This window comes from Haliotis rufescens, unplaced genomic scaffold, assembly GCF_023055435.1.
Source record: "Haliotis rufescens isolate VD_foot unplaced genomic scaffold, xgHalRufe1.0.p SCAF_12, whole genome shotgun sequence".
Taxonomy (NCBI): Eukaryota; Metazoa; Mollusca; class Gastropoda; order Lepetellida; family Haliotidae; genus Haliotis; species Haliotis rufescens.
In genome coordinates, this window is record NW_025963802.1 from 226,035 (window position 1) to 246,698 (window position 20,664).

The 20,664-nt window shown below is 38.5% G+C and overlaps 2 protein-coding genes across 3 annotated transcripts in view; both read right to left on the minus strand.

Moving 5' to 3' along the window:
• The window catches only part of LOC125378209, a 58,322-nt gene extending 55,341 nt beyond the window's left edge, over positions 1-2,981 (minus strand). For both annotated transcript variants that reach the window (XM_048393227.1, XM_048393226.1), the window contains exon 1: positions 2,920-2,981. The gene's annotated coding sequence lies outside the window, so the exon portion shown is untranslated. The remainder of the gene's footprint in view (positions 1-2,919) is intronic.
• Positions 2,982-9,681: 6,700 nt separating this feature from the next.
• Positions 9,682-18,302, minus strand: LOC124128135. The gene is made up of 4 exons (XM_048393229.1): positions 18,162-18,302; positions 16,560-16,670; positions 12,278-12,370; positions 9,682-11,426 (listed from the first exon to the last, which is right to left on the minus strand). Exons 2-4 carry the CDS (start codon positions 16,654-16,656, stop codon positions 11,206-11,208), a joined length of 411 nt encoding a protein of 136 aa, XP_048249186.1. The 5' UTR covers positions 16,657-16,670; positions 18,162-18,302; the 3' UTR covers positions 9,682-11,205.
• Positions 18,303-20,664: the final 2,362 nt, after the last annotated feature.

Below are 20,664 nucleotides of genomic sequence, written 5' to 3' on the forward strand. Positions count from 1 at the left end.
ACCTCACGTGCCTGTGAAGGTAGTCCGCACGAGCTGTCACTCGGCTATGATATGTTGACCGGCCATGTGGCTGGCGGAATAAAAGTCTCTCCCGAACGCCTCTGGTATTCTCTCTAGTCTGAGGGCTAGGTTATAACAGCCCCGATTATGTTTCTAGGTTTGTCAGCACCCGTGCTCGTGGGTTTCACCGAAGTGAGTGACTGAGTTGGTTTTAACGCCGCTTTTAACAGTATTCCAGTTATATTACGGCGTGTCAGCTTAATGTGGGAGGAAAGCCCGAAGTGATGCAGGTCTCAGACGTTTACCACTTCGGTGAAACCCACGAGCACGGGTATGGTGCTGACAAACCTAGAAACATAATCGGGGCGAACCGGGATTCGAACCCACAAGCATAGGTTTCTGGCGTGCCCAAGGGACGCAACTCTGCACAGCGAATCGCGGCGCCTTAGACGACTGGGCCACCCGTGCCCCCGTTTCACCGAAGTGGTAAACGTCCTAGACCTGCATTACTTCGGGCTTTCCTCCCACACTAAGCTGACACGCCGTGATATAACTGGAAACTGGAATGTTAAAAGCGGCGTTAAACCCAACTCACTCACTCACTCACTATATAGGCTTCAGCGAAGTCCGGCAAACGAACGGGTGATGAGAAACTTCGTCAGTACAAATTCGAAATTTGAGATAAAAAATCACCAGACATGTTGATTTACGTTTAAATTGTATTTTTGTTCTGCTAGGCATTGTTTTATATCCAGGGATTAAGATTACCTTGTGTATTTTCTCATAAACTAAGCCGGAAACGGCAATCAGCTGTACACACGTTTTCTTGGAATCTACCGGTGATTTGGTCAAGACACACCCAATGATATAACTTTAGAGGATTTTAATGCAAGGATCGGCAAAAATTGTATCTGAAACTATTTTTTGTTTTAATCAGGATTAATATATTCCAATATCTTGTTAATTTAGATGCAACTTTTACTGAACATATTTAAAATAATAATAACCCTAAGCGAAGCAGCTGATCGCCATTCCCTGGCATTATTTTTTACATGGAACCAGTCTGACCAGTCACCGTCAAGGCTCCCGCCCACGTGATCGCGAGAATTACGTGTTGACATAGAATCGTCAAACAAAAACAAATATGACTTTTAACGGGTTAAAGTATGGCATTTATGATATATATTCTCTGTCAACTAAAGTTCGTTTCAAGGCGTCAATAGCGGTAATCTGACCGTTGTTACTGTTAATAACGGTGAGATGTCCGATCTTCCGATCGCTTCACCCACGCTTTCGCCGAAATTAATTAAAACAATATTAAAAGGAATTTTGAATAAAATTAATGAAATAAGTTACAAACATAAGTCCAGATATACAAAGAACACGTTTTATAGCAAGACAATGTAATTACATGATTAATTTGCGTACTTCAGTATGGATTTGTTGACATGGTATTTCAGGTGTTACGTGCTCACGGTGCTCGTGGATCTAACGTCTTTCCATGGGGAAAAAACCATCAAAACTGATTATTTCGTGTATAATGCGCACCCCGTTCTACACAGCTGTGTTTTTTTGGGAAAAGTGAGCACTGTACTCAAGAAAATACTATATTATTACTCATATCGCCTTGACCAGAAATGGGATAACGCCTGTAAAATCTACAGTTTATGGAATCTTAAGATTTTCTTTTGGCTGCTACTAAACCCCATTTCAAACTTGTGAGCAGAATCTGAATGCAACGAGTCAATATTTCTAATTTTAAGAGATTTTTGACTATATTATTACTCACATCCCCTCGACCAGAAGTGGCATAAATGTAATACTTCCAAGAATGAAAGGAATCTTGAGAGTTTTGTTTTCTGATGATTGTCATTCACATTTCCAACCTTTGAGAAACATGAACTTTGATAATAAGCTTTGCATATGAAACAACATAGTTTTAACAAATGCTTCGTCTCCTTCACAACTGTAATAGGCTGTAACCCGCTAACCGACCATTTTTATAGGAATTGCTCTTTTTCATTAGCGATCTGTATAAAAATAAGAAATTGTATTCCGTTTTAGTTCCGCATTACCACTTTTATGCTCTGCTGTATTTAGCTACAAATGACGGACATCGAGTCAGTAGCACTGCCATTGGCGAACTGAGTAAAAATACAAATCACAAGAAGTGCAGATGATTTTGCTCTTATTAAATGTTTGTCAATTAAACACATAGTTGCATGTGACAGATATAATTATCTAAAGTGTTTATCCCAGTTCTGTTCGCTACATAGCTTTGAAGTTTTAAGTAAAAACGAATATGTGCATCTAAACGAATTTCACCATATAGAAGTGATTAAACTGAGCCAGACTTTGGTCACATGTCTGGTCACCGCTGTTTCTTACCCGTACAGATTAGAAAAAATGGTCCAGCTAGTCAAAGTGGTCCTTTACACACGGGTTCTAGTTCCCATATGAGTACAATCATGGACCCTAAATATAAGTGTCGATGGTAGAATGTGTGAAGCATATTTCTGGTATCCCCCTCTGTGATATTGCTGGAAAACTGCTATACAAGAGACAGTTACGATGAATTCCATAAAAACCTTTCAGTGCGTCAATGAAGCAAAGAAAGGGCGAACGCTCAGATACCATACTGTAGTCAATTATAGAATATACCATAAATATTTTCAGACGTGTTTCTGTTTTAAACCGTGTTTTGTTCATCACTTAAACTACCATGACTTTCAAGCCAAACACTAAAACGGGTATTTATATAGAAGCATACATTTTGCCAGACTGAGGCAAATTCCACATATCGCTGACTGACAAGGAGGCACAGATTATAGTCGACACACAATTACTGTATGTACAATACAAATAAACCACATGTAGGGAATATTTTAAGAAAAGGGTGTAAGTGTCAGACATACTCACGTGTAAATTTCGAGAGCGTTCCAAATCGTTATAAGCTGTGAGATGAATCGTCACAGTGTGCCTTGTAGCATGGTTGGGGCGTTTCTCCTTCTACAATAACTCCAGACAAACCATCCAATGGTGGAGCTGGATATATTTAGCCAAGGGCCGTGTCTGCACATCTCGCAGTGATAGGCCGTCATGCGACCGAACGTAACTTTTGCAGCCAATCCACTGCTGACAGACCCGGGGAAATATATATGACGAACTCAAAAACATGTAGTCCTACCTGGCCAATAGGATCACAGTTCAGTTATCAATCAAATGCACTAGTTTATTTCAATTATCAAATACATTTCTATAAAATATTGAGATAAAAGTACGTTTATGACTGATCCGCTGAGACCGAACTTGCCTGGATTCGTAAAACATATGAAATATACACTTGTATTACTTTATTATATCCAATGATCAAAGAAACCACATTGTCGTTAACTAAAGCATTTAAAACATCACACATGCCAGCAAATTTGCATTAGAAACCACTTGTGCACCTGTGCACCATTCCTGAGATTAATGAAGCAATATAATGGATACATTTTGTATCCCCTCTGATGCTTCCAAAGAGCAAGCATTCACTGCTTGTTTTTTTCTTCTTTTTTTGCACGGGGATATATCTTTAAACAACTATGTTTATGTCAACTGGAAAATGGGAAAAGATTTAAGTCTTCTTTTTGTGTTATTATGGAGTAAACATGTAATTTCATGCATAGTGAAAACAAGATTGATATTTCTATAAAAAACTGTATATACTCTATTTGTTGACATAACGCTCACATTGGTTATGACTTATGAGGGGTACGGGTGGCCCAGTCGTCTAATGCGCCGCAATTCGCTGTGCAGGGTTGCGTCCCTTGGACACGCCTAAAACCTGTGATCGTGGGTTCGAACCCCGGTTCGCCCCGATTACGTTTCTAAGTTTGTCAGCACCATATCCGTGCTCGTGGGCTTCACCAATGTGGATCACTTCGGGCTTTCTCCCATATCAAGCTGGCACGGGGTGATATAACTAGAATACTGTTCAAAGCGGCGATAAGCCCAACTCACCCACAACGGTTATGTGTACATTGACAGTTTATTATGTAACCGCAGAGGTACACGGGTGACCCAGTCATCGAGGAAGTGGTCCTCTATCCAACATATGTTTCTCTAGCGCTGGTATTCCTCCATCGAGGAGGTGTTCCTCTTTATACAGAGCTGGCGTCCTCTGCACGTGCTGTTCCTCAATGGACCGGTTGTTCCCCTCCGATAACGTCCCCGTTATAACACTACACAATCTAATTCAAATTGTAGCGGCCCGTGAAGATCCGGGGTAGAATAGGTCACCAGCAACCCATGCTTGCCGTAAAAGGCGACTAACGGGATCGGGTGGTCAGGATCGCTGACTTGGTTGATGCACGTCAGCGATCCCAATTGCGTGGATCGATGCTCATGTCCAGACTCGATTACTTACAGACCGCCGTCATAAAGCTAGAATATTGCTGAGTGCGGCGTTAATCAACAAAGAAACAAACAAACAAATCAAATCAAATTGTAGCTCACCTGTAGCTCATGGCCTTTTGTCCGCCTTGGCAGCCATATTGAAAACCCCATTTTTAAACATTATGACTCGGCCATTTCCGCTCAAAATGTAATGGAATTCGGAACATGTTTTCTCTAGCTGTAGGATTCAACATTTATATGTTGCGTTTTCCCCCTCGATTATCCCCAATGGTGGCACCCCGATATGTTCAAGAGGCTGGAATACGATTTTTAATGTGGCCGCCAAGAGGTAATTAAACTTGGTATTCGCTGCGTTTGTTCTTTGTTTTTCAATATATGTATGACGTGGACTTTATTCTGACAGTGATGCTGTTGGACAATGTATATATGTTACCCTGAGTTTATACAATTATGGAAAAGATTTTTGTCGCTTTTCTTTTCAAAACCTTTTAAAGACATGACGTAACATGCTAATAATTCTAAACTATGTTTTATGTCTAAACTATCCAAGTCAGAATAGAAACATTTGCTGTATCCTTTTATTAATATTACAACAATTGTATTGCTCTATTTCATTATGCATGATCTCCGGTGCTTGTTGATGCTGCGTCAGGCAACAAACAGTTACTTTTTCATGCAAATGTTTTGAGTGGCAGGTGCTATGGGTAGACCAGGACATGCTTCCCCTTTTGGCGAACACCTGGTGTCAGCACCAGTGATCCATTCACATTACAGTAAACTACGGTTATAACGAACTCGAAGGGACCACTAATTTTTGTTCGTGATAACCGTAGTTCGTTATAAGCCTATATACAACATTTATACAACAAAGGGTCGGGACCAAAAAGTAAGTTTCTTATATCGTTCTGTTCGTTATAAGCGTATTCGTTATAAACGTAGTTTACTGTATTATTTTCATCTCTATTTTGCTGACGGTTAACAATACTTATGTACACTCCAGCAAAAACAGTTCATTTTCTTACAGACAATTTATACGCTAATGTACAGATTTTCAGGCGACATTGATTTAGTATTAAATCCTATAGTTTGGACAGCACTCTTGATTACATTGTATTTTACGGCATTTGTAAGCAACGCTTAGGTTTTTAGTTTCTCCTTGTTCCTCATGTAATGGTATAAGATTTCGCCGATACTGTACACTTTGGAATATATTCTTGTTTAATAATACGAGCTAGTAGCAATGAATAGTAACATAATAGAGCCGTGAAGATACGGGGTAGAATAGGTCTTCAGCAACCCATGCTTGCCGTAAAAGGCGACTATGCTTGTCGTAAAAGGCGACTAACGGGATCGGGTGGTCAGGCTCGCTGACTTGGGTGATGCATGTCATTGATCCCAATTGCGTGGTTCGATGCTCATGACGTCAAACACTGGATTGTCTGGTCCACACTCGATTATTTAAAGACCGCCGTCATATGGCTGGAATATTGCTGAGTGCGGCGTTAAACAACAACAAACAAACAAAAGTAACATAATATGCATAAATAAAGATCTTCCAGCATACTCTATACGTTGATGCGTGAGCCCACCAGGCCCTGGTGTTTATTGTGCTTGATAATACCTCTGTTGAAGTGAATAGTTTCTTCAATGGATAATTAACAGCTACTTCGTTATCAGAATTAGATGTTCCTTGACTGAGGAATTACTTCACCAGCAAAGGAGCGGTCAAAATTAATTTACAGGGGATTGACATGTTTCCTAAGAACTTACCTCAGATACTTTCAGTGCTACTAATGTGATCACATTGATAAACATTGTTTCGTTGTGCAGTTATAAACAAATCAACGTTTTGTGACTGTTATCCTTCGATAGATGCACACAAAAGAATACATAAAAAATCCTTAAATAACTTCAGATTGTTATTTTTCAATAGGTTTTGAGATACGTATGGGGGCTTCTGTGTGGGAATCAAGTAAGTGAGTGAGTGAGTGAGTGAGTTGGGTTTAACGCCGCTTTGAACAGTATTTCAGTTTTATCACGGCGTGTCAGCTTAATGTGGGAGGAAAGCCCGAAGTGATGCACGTCACAGACGTTTACCACTTTTGTGACACCACTTGACCAATGATAATACCCCTGTTGCTTACGAGGTTCGAATAAGATTCCAATATGGCCGGCATGTTGAGAAACCTATTAATGACCATTATTCGGCCATTTCTTTGAAAAAAAAGTAATGAAATTAGATGCATTTTTCCCCGAGGTTTTAAGTTATGAGCTTGATTTGACCTTTTGTACTTGATTTGACCATACTGAAAGCTGAAACTTCTTTGACCGTGCTCTTAAATTGCCTCAAAATTCATATTCAGCTTTGCAAACTTCTCTACTCTGTAGTTGCCAGACTGAGGGAGCTGAGCTTGCACGCGTCTCCTATGACGACACATTTTGTTAAAATCACAAGATTTACGTGCTGGTTTATCCTCAGTATTTATGCAGAATATTTGACTATCAACTCTGACGGCAACTTAATTATGTCACGTGGCTTAGTCGCCATTTTAAACCATTGACACCATTCCCAGGTGAGCTACAGTGCCGTGGCAAACACCTGGTGAAGTCTCCTACATATATCCTCGTTTCCTGGACTGTCACGGTTCTGCCGGGATTTAACAACAATTTGATGAATCTTTTCCGCAAAGAAGGCTTTTCAAAATTTATGATAATATGTAGCCAACAAGGCCGTAGTTAACTTTTTTTGACAGGGGGCAAATATTTGTACAAGTATCTCTTGTCCCCAACTTGTATTTTCATGATTCAAATAAAACTGTTTTCTATAAAAAAAATCCTCCCACACATCAGTCACTGGGTTCGAACCCAACTCGGGGACTGCATTGTATGTTTTATTCCGTCAGTAATCTCTACTGATTCGAATACAAGCGATTTATCAATGAATGAATGTTTTTTAAGTCAAAGTTTTCATGAATATTCTGGAAATTTAGTATATGCGATGATCAAACGTGCTTTGTTTACGGGATAAAGGAATTGGCACGTGTACAAATACTTTATCTGATACATTCAACTGATAAAACAGTTCTTTGTATAATATCTCTTTCTCTAACTATGTATATACGTACGGACACAATGAGCGTCACAGAAGTGATATTGAAAAGAGATAAAACATCCACTGCTTGCTGTAGTACAGGTAGTATTGATTAAAGCGTACGTAAAATATAGCCGCCTCGTCTCGAGATTTGTACACGTTTCTAAATGCGTTTATTCCCAAGTTTCAAAAGAAAGGTGTGATGTTTTCATATGTTTTGATTGGTGATGACTTTTCCTATTAAGTAGTACATGCATCACAAACGGGCATACAACTTGTAGGTGAAGTGAAATGGGCTTTAATGTTGAGTTCAAGATTATTGGGCTTATATATATAGGGATGTGCATGTACACAGTATACAGACTCGGAGTGGACCAGACCTTGTTTAACACCCTTAATGCCGGACGCCAAGCTGGGTAACAACAAGCACCTTATGGGGAGAACGAGTTACATTGCCATGTTAATACTTGACCAACACATTCAGACATCTTAATACTGGACAAACACACTCACACATCTTAATACTTGACAAACAGTCAGGCATCGTAATACTTGACAAACACATTCACACATCTTAATACTTGACAAACAGTCAGACATCTTAATACTTGACAAACACACTCACACATCTTAATACTTGACAAACACACACATCTTAATACTGGACAAACATACTGACACATCTTAATACTTGACAAACATACTCACACATCTTAATCCTGGTGTAACACACTCACACATCTTAATACTGGACAAACATACTCACACATCTTAATACTTGACAAACATACTCACACATCTTAATACTTGACAAATACACACATCTTAATACTGGACAAACACATTCAGACATCTTAATACTGGACAAACACACTCACACATCTTAATACTTAACAAACAGTCAGGCATCTTAATACTTGACAAACACATTCACACATCTTAATACTTGACAAACACAGTCAGGCATCTTAATACTTGACAAACACAGTCAGACATCTTAATACTGGTGAAACATACTAACACATCTTAATCCTGGTGAAACATACTCACCCATCTTAGTACTGGACAAACACACTCACACATCTTAATACTTGACAAACAGAGTCAGGCATCTTAAAACCTGACAAACAGTCAGACATCTTGATACTGGACAAACACTGACACATCTTAATCCTGGTGTAACACACTCACACATCTTAATACTGGACAAACATACACACATATCTTAATACTTGACAAACAGAGTCAGACATCTTAATACTTGACAAACACAGTCAGACATCTTAATACTGGTGAAACATACTCATCCATCTTAGTACTGGACAAACATACACACACATCTTAATACTTGACAAACACAGTCAGACATCTTAATACTGGACAAACACACTCACACATCTTAATACTGGACAAACATCCTCACACATCTTAATACTGGACAAACATACTCACCCATCTTAGTACTGGACAAACATACTCACACATCTTAATACTTGACGAACATCCTCACACATCTTAGTACTGGACAAACACACTCACACATCTTAATACTGGAGAAAGAAATTCACAACCATACTCATCCATCTTAGTACTGGACAAACATACACACACATCTTAATACTTGACAAACACAGTCAGACATCTTAATACTTGACAAACACAGTCAGACATCTTAATACTGGTGAAACATACTCACACATCTTAATCCTGGTGAAACATACTCACCCATCTTAGTACTGGACAAACACACTCACACATCTTAATACTGGACAAACATCCTCACACATCTTAATACTGGACAAACATACTCACCCATCTTAGTACTGGACAAACATACTCACACATCTTAATACTTGACGAACATCCTCACACATCTTAGTACTGGACAAACACACTCACACATCTTAATACTGGAGAAAGAAATTCACAACCGTAAGATGTGGGTGAATGTTGTTTAACATTCCAGCTGTTTCCAGAACTTTGCAGATCAGTGACTGAACGCAAACCTGACAATCCAGGGCACAATGAAGCACAGCTGTCTCAGCCACTCAGATATAGTCCCTAGTTACACAAGCCACCAATGGCCTGCTGGAAACCTATTCTATAGCGTGTCCCCATTGGGAACCTACAGGAAACATATAAAAAAGTGTTGGAAGTGAGAACACCTAGACTAAAACAAAAAGCTTGTATAAAATCAACCAATCCATACTTTATTTCATTTATACACACATATAAGCATCAGTATACACTTGATTGATGATACATGTAACAATGAGGGGATGTTATGTACTTCTCCAATAGTTCTCCAAAGGATTATGCACTGAAAAACCTGAATTCACCCAGCAAACAGAAGTATGCAAAGGATTACTTAAGTACACTAGGATAGAAAAGTGACATGGTGGAGTGCTCTATGACATCAAGACCTGTATAATACCTACATCGTAATGTTGCTATTTAAAAAAAATACTGGTGGTATGCATATCTAAATCTATGTATATACTTAGACAGTGTTAATTATTTTCTTTAATATGAACAGGCTGATGAAGATTGCACAAACCAAAATGATATATATGATACATAATAACATACTACCCATGGTCTGATGTAAAAATGTGACAACAAAAGGCTAAAAGAAAAGAATAGTCTTGGTTCTCAAGCACCACCCGCATCATCATAAAGTTTGCCGCATGTTTTGTTTGTATTTCCATTTTTTTAAAACCCCAAAGAAATCACAAAAGTCAAACTGTAGTAAAATACTGTGTTCCAGTATTTTTTGTAGGGAGGCCCTTTCTCAGGTTGATTGTACACAATTGTTTATTTGGTTACATACAAGTTTATACAACCAAAAAAAGGCACACCCCACCTGCACTATATTTTCAAAAAACATTGCCTGAGATTCAATTCTCTTATTTTCTTAAGCTGAGCATGGCTAAACTTTGCAAGGGGAAATAACTCCCTCCCTTGTTAAAAAGCATACATTTTCAGATCTCTCTTTCACATTGTGTTAGAGCCACGTGATATTCATGAATATTAATACCACATTAATTAAAGAATATAAAAATATCAATAAGTACAATCTTTTTTCTCATTTCAGTCTCTGGCACACGAGGATGAATACATGTACACATAAGGCTTAAAAAATAAAAGAATTGGTTCTCAGGCAATGTTCTTTAAAAATATAGTGTGGGTGGGCGATTAATAGGGGGGCGGGTACCCGGGAAGTAAATTTGGACTCGTCCCAGTCCTAATGCATATCTACATGTATGTATATACTAATTTTGTTAATAAAAACAGGCTGATGAAGAGAGCACAAACCAAAATGATATACATAATAACATAATATCCATGATCTGATGAGAAGATGTGCCAACACAATATGGCCAAACTTTGCAAGGGGAAATAACTCCCTCCCTTGTTAAAAAGCATACATATTCAGGTCTCTCTTTCACATTGTGTTTAGAGCAACATGATATTCATGAATATTAATACCATTTAAATAAAAAAATATAAAAATATCATAAGTACAAGCTGTTTTCTCATTTCGGTCACTGGCACACAAGAAAAATACATGTACACATAAAGTGCATATCTAAATCCTCTAGGATAAGAATGAAAATTATACCGGTATGTATCACGTGTTACAGAACATTAGCTGTCTTATATCTGGACATCATCCATGGAAGAAAGAGTCCATGAATGTTTTCTACAAATGGCTATCCTCCTTTGAGATCTGTAGTAAACTTGTTCAGTACGTTGAGTAGAATTTCCCTCTGGGCCTGTGCCCCTATGAAGCGAGTGAGAGCCTCCAGCCCTGACGATCCTACCACACCTTGGACTTGGCTGACTAGCTGCCGTTTGTCCTCATCTGTCAGTCCTTTCAGTGTCGTGATCATTGATTGGTACTCATCACTCATACAGTAGCCCATCAAAGACCCTGACAGAAACATGGGGAACTCATGTAAAACATGATCAGAAATTGTTGTTTTGATACAGATTTGCATAGCCAGTTTAGTTTGTCATTAATAGAATTTAATTTATGGATTTGAATATTAAAACAGAAACAAAGGAAATGAAGGTTATTGCTTTGTTTTGTTTGTTTGTTGTTTAATGCCTCAATATTCCAGCTATATGACGGCGGTCTGTAAATAATCAAATCTGGACCAGACCATCCAGTGATTGACATCAGGAGAAGAATTGACCCAAGCAATAGGGATACGATGACATGCATCAACCAAGCCATGAGCATGACTAGCCGATTTCCGTTAGTCGCTTCTTACGCCTCTTATGACAAGCATAGTCGCAATGGGTTGCTGAAGACCCCGGATCTTCACGGGTTACTTAATCATATACATAAAGAATCATTCAGACATAAGCTTAACACCTGCAATCTTCACCTGTTTCACTTCGTTCATTTACATTCATTTCAAACTATGATGAGCAAAATCAGCTCTTGTTGCCAGTAGTTTAACAAAAAAACAACAAACATTTATTTTCAAAGATGTCAGAGATAACATGAAAAGTGTGACATTAACAGGTCTATAGCCTGAACATGTTGGATAATAAATTGAAGATTCACTCAAACAACACATCTTTGCTCCTTATAACTTTTTTGGAATGGACATTTCCACAAAAAATAATCTTCTATTTGTTTAATTTTTGACACAAGTATTTTAGGAACAAAATTGTACTTTGTACATTGAAATATTTTCCCCCAAATTACTCTTGTCCTGTATGACTATCACATGCTTGAATTCCTAGTCTGTTGCACTTAAATATATAACAAACCTGCAAGTCCTCCAACCATGGCACCGACTGGTCCTCCGACAACACCCCCAGCAATGGTACCCCCAGCTCCCCACGCCACCTGCTTGAATATACCTGAACAACAAACACGAAGGTAGTTCAAATTATTGATTACACCTGAACAACAAACACAAAGGTAGATCAACTTATTGATTACACCTGAACAACAAACATGAAGGTAGATCAACTTATTGATTAGACCTGAACTACAAACACGAAGGTACATCAACTTATTGATTACACCTGAACAACAAACACGAAGGTAGATCAACTTATTGATTACACCTGAACAACAAACACGAAAGTAGATCAACTTATTGATTACACCTGAACAACAAACACTAAGGTAGATCAACTAATAGATTACACCTGAACTACAAACACGATGGTAGATCAACTAATAGATTACACCTGAACTACAAACACGAAGGTACATCAACTTATTGATTACACCCTGAACTACAAACACGAAGGTAGATCAACTTATTGATTACACCCTGAACTACAAACACGAAGGTAGATCAACTTATTGATTACACCTGAACAACAAACACGAAGGTAAATCAACTTACTGATTACACCTGAACAACAAACACGAAGGTTGATCAACCTATTGATTACAACTGAACAACAAACACGAAGGTTGATCAACTAATAGATTACACCTGAACTACAAACACGATTGTAGATCAACTTATTGATTACACCTGAACAACAAACACGAAGGTAGATCAACTTATTGATTACACCTGAACTACAAACACGAAGGTAGATCAACTTATTGATTACACCTGAACAACAAACACGAAGGTAGATCAACTTATTGATTACACCTGAACAACAAACACGAAGGTAGATCAACTTATTGATTACACCTGAATAACAAACACGAAGGTATATCAACTTATTGATTACACCTGAACAACAAACACAAAGGTAGATCAACTTATTGATTACACCTGAACTACAAACACGAAGGTAGATCAACTTATTGATTACACCTGAACAACAAACACGAAGGTACATCAACTTATTGATTACACCTGAACAACAAACACGAAGGTAGATCAACTTATTGATTACACCTGAACTACAAACACGAAGGTAGATCAACTTATTGATTACACCTGAACAACAAACACGAAGGTACATCAACTTATTGATTACACCTGAACAACAAACACGAAGGTAGATCAACTTATTGATTACACCTGAACAACAAACACAAAGGTAGATCAACTTATTGATTACACCTGAACAACAAACACGAAGGTAGATCAACTTATTGATTACACCTGAACTACAAACACGAAGGTAGATCAACTTATTGATTACACCTGAACAACAAACACGAAGGTACATCAACTTATTGATTACACCTGAACAACAAACACGAAGGTAGATCAACTTATTGATTACACCTGAATAACAAACACGAAGGTATATCAACTTATTGATTACACCTGAACAACAAACACAAAGGTAGATCAACTTATTGATTACACCTGAACTACAAACACGAAGGTAGATCAACTTATTGATTACACCTGAACAACAAACACGAAGGTACATCAACTTATTGATTACACCTGAACAACAAACACGAAGGTAGATCAACTTATTGATTACACCTGAACTACAAACACGAAGGTAGATCAACTTATTGATTACACCTGAACAACAAACACGAAGGTACATCAACTTATTGATTACACCTGAACAACAAACACGAAGGTAGATCAACTTATTGATTACACCTGAACAACAAACACAAAGGTAGATCAACTTATTGATTACACCTGAACAACAAACACAAAGGTACATCAACTTATTGATTACACCTGAACAACAAACACGAAGGTACATCAACTTATTGATTACACCTGAACAACAAACACGAAGGTACATCAACTTATTGATTACACCTGAACTACAAACACGAAGGTAGATCAACTAATAGATTACACCTGAACTACAAACACGATGGTACATCAACTTATTGATTACACTTGAACAACAAACAGGTAGGTAGGTCAACTAATTGATTACACCTGAATAACAAACACGAAAGTAGATCAACTTATTGATTACACCTGAACTACAAACACGAAGGTAGATCAACTTATTGATTACACCTGAACAACAAACACGAAGGTAGATCATCTTGCATGAATATACCTGAACAACAAACGGGTAGGTAGGTCATCTTGCATGAATATACCTGAACAACAAACGGGTAGGTAGGTCATCTTGCATGAATATACCTGAACAACAAACGGGTAGGTAGGTCATCTTGCATGAATATACCTGAACAACAAACGGGTAGGTAGGTCATCTTGCATGAATATACCTGAACAACAAACGGGTAGGTAGGTCATCTTGCATGAGTATACCTGAACAACAAACGGGTAGGTAGGTCATCTTGCATGAATATACCTGAACAACAAACGGGTAGGTAGGTCATCTTGCATGAATATACCTGAACAACAAACACGAAGGTAGGTCATTACATAGCTGTATCCCACTCAGTTCTATTACATGCTATTGTCTCACAACTTTTATGACCGAGGTCTTCATGGCCCTCTACTCCTCTGTCCCACTGCACGCACTATCTGGATGGTGACAGCTGCTGTTGGCCTACAGCTACTAACAACTACAAGTTGTGTGGAACAATGCCCACACTTTTGACATTGCTCCCCATGTATAACATATGGACTTGTCCATTGTCAGTGTCTATGTTAGGCTAAAAGAAAAAATAGCCATGGTTCTCAGGCACCGCCCGCATCATCCTAAAGTCTGTGGCATGTTTCATTTTTATTTCCATATTAATTTTTTTTTTATTAAAATCCTAAATCTTGTGATCGAATATTGCACGCAGTTACTTCCCTTTACATGTGCACTGCTTTACTATACATCTCCTGTTATGGTCATGGCAGCAATAGGAGTTTGTATGCTTGTTTATGGAGGGAGGCCCTTTCCCAGGTTGATGGTACACAACTGTTTGTTTGGTTACATACTAGTTTGAACAAGAAAAAAACAACCAAATCACCGCCCGCACTATATTTTAAAAAGTCATTGCCTGAGAACCAATTCTTTTCTTTTTTTAAGCCTACCATCGGCCTACTATTTTTTAACGGTACGATCTTAGCTTTTAACTTGAGATTATCTCAGTCCCTGTAGGAATTAATCAACAGTACTGGACTGGCCCATTCGGTTGACTATTGGAGGGTTGAGAGACTTTAAGTGACACCATAACAAAATCACTGAGCCCCATCTTTGTTTATTTAAGACTGCAGGTGAAACTGGTTGTAGGGAAACTGGATGCAGGCGAAACTGGATGCTGCCATCTGGATGGCCTCATGTACCCTACTCATCACCAGTCAAACAACAAATCACACAAGTAGTGTAGGAGCAACTGAGTGTGTAGATACCAGTTGAGCCAATCAGTGGGTGAGCTTATAAGCAACACTAGTTCAATTGGCAATATCAATTAATTAATTTTAATAATCAAAATGCTAGAGGCTTCTCTTTACGTCAAGTATGTATTTTGGGAAATGTAAATTTTTATTAGTCAAACTATTTACAACATTGTCCTATGATGGAATAAAGGGATGCTAAATGACCCAGGAATATGACACAACCTGGCTACGATATGACCGGAGGGATATAAACCTCCCACCAGTTTACGAAATGACTGACATGATGTGAAATGATGGGGCTGCTTGTACTTGTCCGGACAGATGCTGATTTATAGTGCTAGCACACTGAGATACCATGCCGCAGTTTAACATGAACACCCCACCCACTGGGTACCCACTCAGGATACTGACTCCGAGCCGACCAATCCTTGTTTTATTCCCTTAATGCCGAGCGCCAGACAGGGTACCATCTTTTAATGTTTTTTGGTATGAAACGGTCGGAAATCGAACCCTTGGCCTTCTGCTCTCCTGGCAGACACTCTACCACTAGTTTAAAACAGTTATTGGTTCAGTCAATTTTAAACCTATACATGGAATATTTCAGAAATAAGACGACAAAATTGCGATAATTGGTTTGTGGCCAGTAGCATAAAATAAAAAGGATGGCTGTATTGTTCTAGATCTATATGAATATTTAACAATTGTCGGTCAGTGACTGCACTGCACTGACATCATACATATACAACTCATACACAGGAATTCCATGTTAGAGGGAACAGAATTTTTTCTTATATGATTATTTTATACTTTACACGCTAACATATAATTCCTGTGGACTAGTATACCTGTGGCAGTTTTCTTGAGTTCCTTGTTTGTTTCCAATATCGTCATTAAGTGATTGTAGTAGGGGACAAATGCCATCCCAAGAACGTTTGCAGCCATTGTAGAAGAAATACCTGAAACGTGTAAAACATTATTTTTATATACCCCAGCAGGCACACAATGGGTTTTTTCAACGTTGGATGATGATTGATTCCTGTCGCGATGTTGATCAACCATGTATTAACGTTGAAACAATTCAACTTATGCGACCTGTGAAAACATCTTGAACTGAAAATCGGGGTAGAATAGTCTTCAGCAACCCGTCCTTGCCATAAAAGGTGAATATGCTTGTCATCAGAGGCAACTAACGGGATTGGGTGGTCAGGCTCGCTGACTTGGTTGATGCATGGCTCATAATGTCAATCACTGGATTGTCTGGTCCAGACTCAATTATTTACAGACTGCAATCATATAGCTGGAATATGGCTGAGTGCAGCATTAAACAACAAACAAAATCTTGAACTTACAACGTTGTTTCAGCGTCGACTAGGACTTACTAGTACTAGTTATCGCCAAGGATCAATTACCGCCATCCCCCGTTATAGTGCACACGTGATCGCATATCGTTTTATTTTTGCTACGGAGTGACGATACTTCTGGTATCACGATTCACCACATCAAATAGTAAGAAATGATGAAATCACTGAAATACAGTTCTGACACCTTTCTTTACACATTTATTTATTGTTATTGCAAAAACTTTGACAAAAAAACTACAAGAATAAAACAGTCATAAAATGAAAGGGTGGTTATTAAATGTAACAGTTAGTCGGCACGTCCTCAGCCACCACAAACTCGTGCTCTCCCCTGCTTACAGGTGATGCTAAGCTACTTCTGCCATTACGAGTGGTAACTCTATTAGTTCCTGTTCTATTTATAGCGTTTAACGATCTGACAAATTGACGATTCAAGTGACAAGTGTATCCAGTTAAGTATCGATGATATCGTAGGAATGGTGAATCATTACAGCCCAAGTACATAGTGTTATCAATGAGCTATGTAGATCATTTTTTTGGAATAATGGTTGCCAGTTGGTAGACGACAAATTGATAAAACATTTCTTAATGATTTTAATGAATAAAATAATCGAGTGAGAAACCAGAGCTAATAAAAATGTAATTTGTATAACTGAAGTGGTGCCACGAGGCAAGTGCTGATTAAATGATGGTAGTAACAGGTACACTTAGTCAAAAGAGAATTTCTAGTTCCATTGTTTTGATCACCTCTCGTAGCGTTACAACAGAAATCTTCTCAAACGTTTTCCACAGACATAAGGTTATTTGCTAATGTTTTCACAAAAATCAAAGTTTTTGGTACAATCAACTTCATACACGGAATAATAAAGAAATAAAACGAAAAAATGGCAATAAATTGGTCGCAAGCCAGTACTGTTATCTTGATTTGAATTTTCAGTTGTCAATAAGTTCTCTGTCTACACATCTAAATCAGGTGGAGACAGACTAAGATAGAGTTCGATATTTATGCAATGGCAGATTGTTGTATGAACAAAAGGTACAAATAATGAACATTCCATAGCAGCATTTGACGGTGACTATTAGATCTACCTGTTCGTCAGACAAGCCTTCTACCTGGGAAACACGTCGACTAACGTTATTTCGCTTTCAACATTGAATCATTTCCGCAAAACCTGGGTTTATTTACAAAGGGAGGTAACTCTCATCTATTACCTTTTATAGTCTATTTCTTAATTGAGCACGAACAAAGCATATAGGATCTCGTAACATGTGTGCGGTTTCTCTTCAAACAGTGCGCCAATTTAAACATAAGACATAATTATAAGGGACCGTATGTTTGAAGTTAGCAAAGACCATACGGCATGCATTCAGCACAGGCTGCGTAATAGAGAAATGACTCGGACACAGTGATTATAATTAGTCAATTAGAAAGTCCATTCTTATATTTTCTTATCACAATTTCTTACCTCAAAGGATGTAGGCCAAGATCTAAACACAATTTTATTTAGTACGTGTGACTTCTGACCGTAGTGTCTGTTTGACGCATCTTTTATCACCTTTCAATGATCGGCCAGTTGATCAATGATGACTAACACATGTAACCGGCACAGGTTCATTAACAACTTCGAAAATCTCTCCCGTCACGTTTATCGTGTCGGCTATTTTGACGTCATGTACTTGATGTAAATGTATTACGACGCGCTGTCATTGTGTCTGACTTACTGAGGTAGTTGTTTACAGACATTTCTCATCTAATGGTGATATTATTTAAACACATTTGTTGCGTAAGATGTTTCTGAAGAGCAAGTTCTGCATCCATACGCTCATGTCACCTCTCCTTTCTGGGAACTATTTTATTCCGCGATATAACTGGTTGTTGTTTGGCTGTCAGTGTAAACATGAAGTCACACGTATTAAATAAAATTGTGTTTAGATCTCCAATGAACTCACACAAAGTGAAGGTCAATTCTTAAATATTTTTTAATTTGAAGTTTACACGATATACGGCTTTTCCATTGGACGAGAGGTCGGTCACATGACCGCGAAATTGACGTTCATAAGTGTATGAACGACACAATTTGACGTTCATACGTTTTTCACGAGACCGTGTTCTTGAAATGACGTAAACACTGACGGACTACTTCCACATTCCTGGGGAAACCCCTGGGAATTCCCTAGCACGAAAACATGCATAAGCGTTCTTTCTCGTCATTTAGAACCGTTTCAGCGTTTAAGTATACTTTGAGAAATGTCAGAGAGCGTGACTGCATGATTGTTCACGAATATCATCGCTACGGCCCATCCTAATGAACAAACGAAAAAATGCACATCTAAACTATCGTAGTATCCACTCGATCCGTGCCTAGGCTGACATTGACCGTCTCCAGCAATCTATGAAATTACCTTTGTGTCTGTTTGACGCATCTTTTATCACCTTTCAATTATCGGCCAGTTGATCAATGATGACTAACACATGTAACCGCCAAAGGTTCATCAACAACTTCGGAAATCTATCCCGTCACGTTTATCGTGTCGGCCATTTTGACGTCTTGTACTTGATGTAAATATATTACGACGCGCTGTCATTGTGACTGACTTACTGAGGTAGTTCTTTACAGACCTTTTCTCATCTTATGAGGATATGATTTGAACGAATGTGCTGCGTAAGATGTTTCTGGAGAGCAAGTTGTGCATCCATACGCCCATGTCACCTCTCTTTTTGAGGAACTATTTTGCTCCGCGATATAGCTGCTTGTTGTATGGCTGTCAGTTTAAACATGAAGTCACATGTACTAAATAAAATTGCGTTTAGATCTAGGCCTACATCTTTTGAGGTAAGAAATTGTGATAAAAAAATTATAAGAATTGACCTTCACTTTGTCGCAAGCTCCGACGTTCATACAGTTTGGCCCTCACTCTATGAAGGTTCATACTCCAATGAACTCACACAAAGTGAAGGTCAAAAATTAAATTTTCGTTGTTTTCATGGAAATTCCTGCATTCTGATTAGCTGAATTGGTCACGTGTTATTGCATTCATTTCCCAATGAATGTAAAGAATTAAGCCACGCCCACCGCGGCGCACTACTTTTATTACTGCGGAATGTCGGGGAATCCCAATATGACAGTCGAAGGAATTCCCTTTCTGCTCACGTGTATCGTCATGCACAGGACATTTAGCGACTTTCATGCATATTCATTGTCCAAACTACCCTTTGAAACCGAAGGCCGAGAATGAATGAAACAGCAAACATGCAGGCTCGCTCGCCTGTTTTTTTCCCGCTCGGTTCAACTTTCATGTCATCGGGTTTCATTTCTAACTAGCATTTCTCCAACTGTGTTTTACCGTAATCAGGGAAGTAATGTTTGAATCACGCAGTAAATGACCATGCTATTTGAAACAGCCGCCTTCTCTCGGGCATATTTCTTCCGGTTCTTTACAGTCTGACTGTTGCAGTTCTTTTCGCCTCTTGCCTTAATTGACAGGTCCAGTGAACATTGTTTTAATCCCACTCTCCGTTGATTGGCTACTGACTGTGTAGGCGTGTAAAGTTATATGCATAAATTAAACGATCACCTGATTCATGTCACGC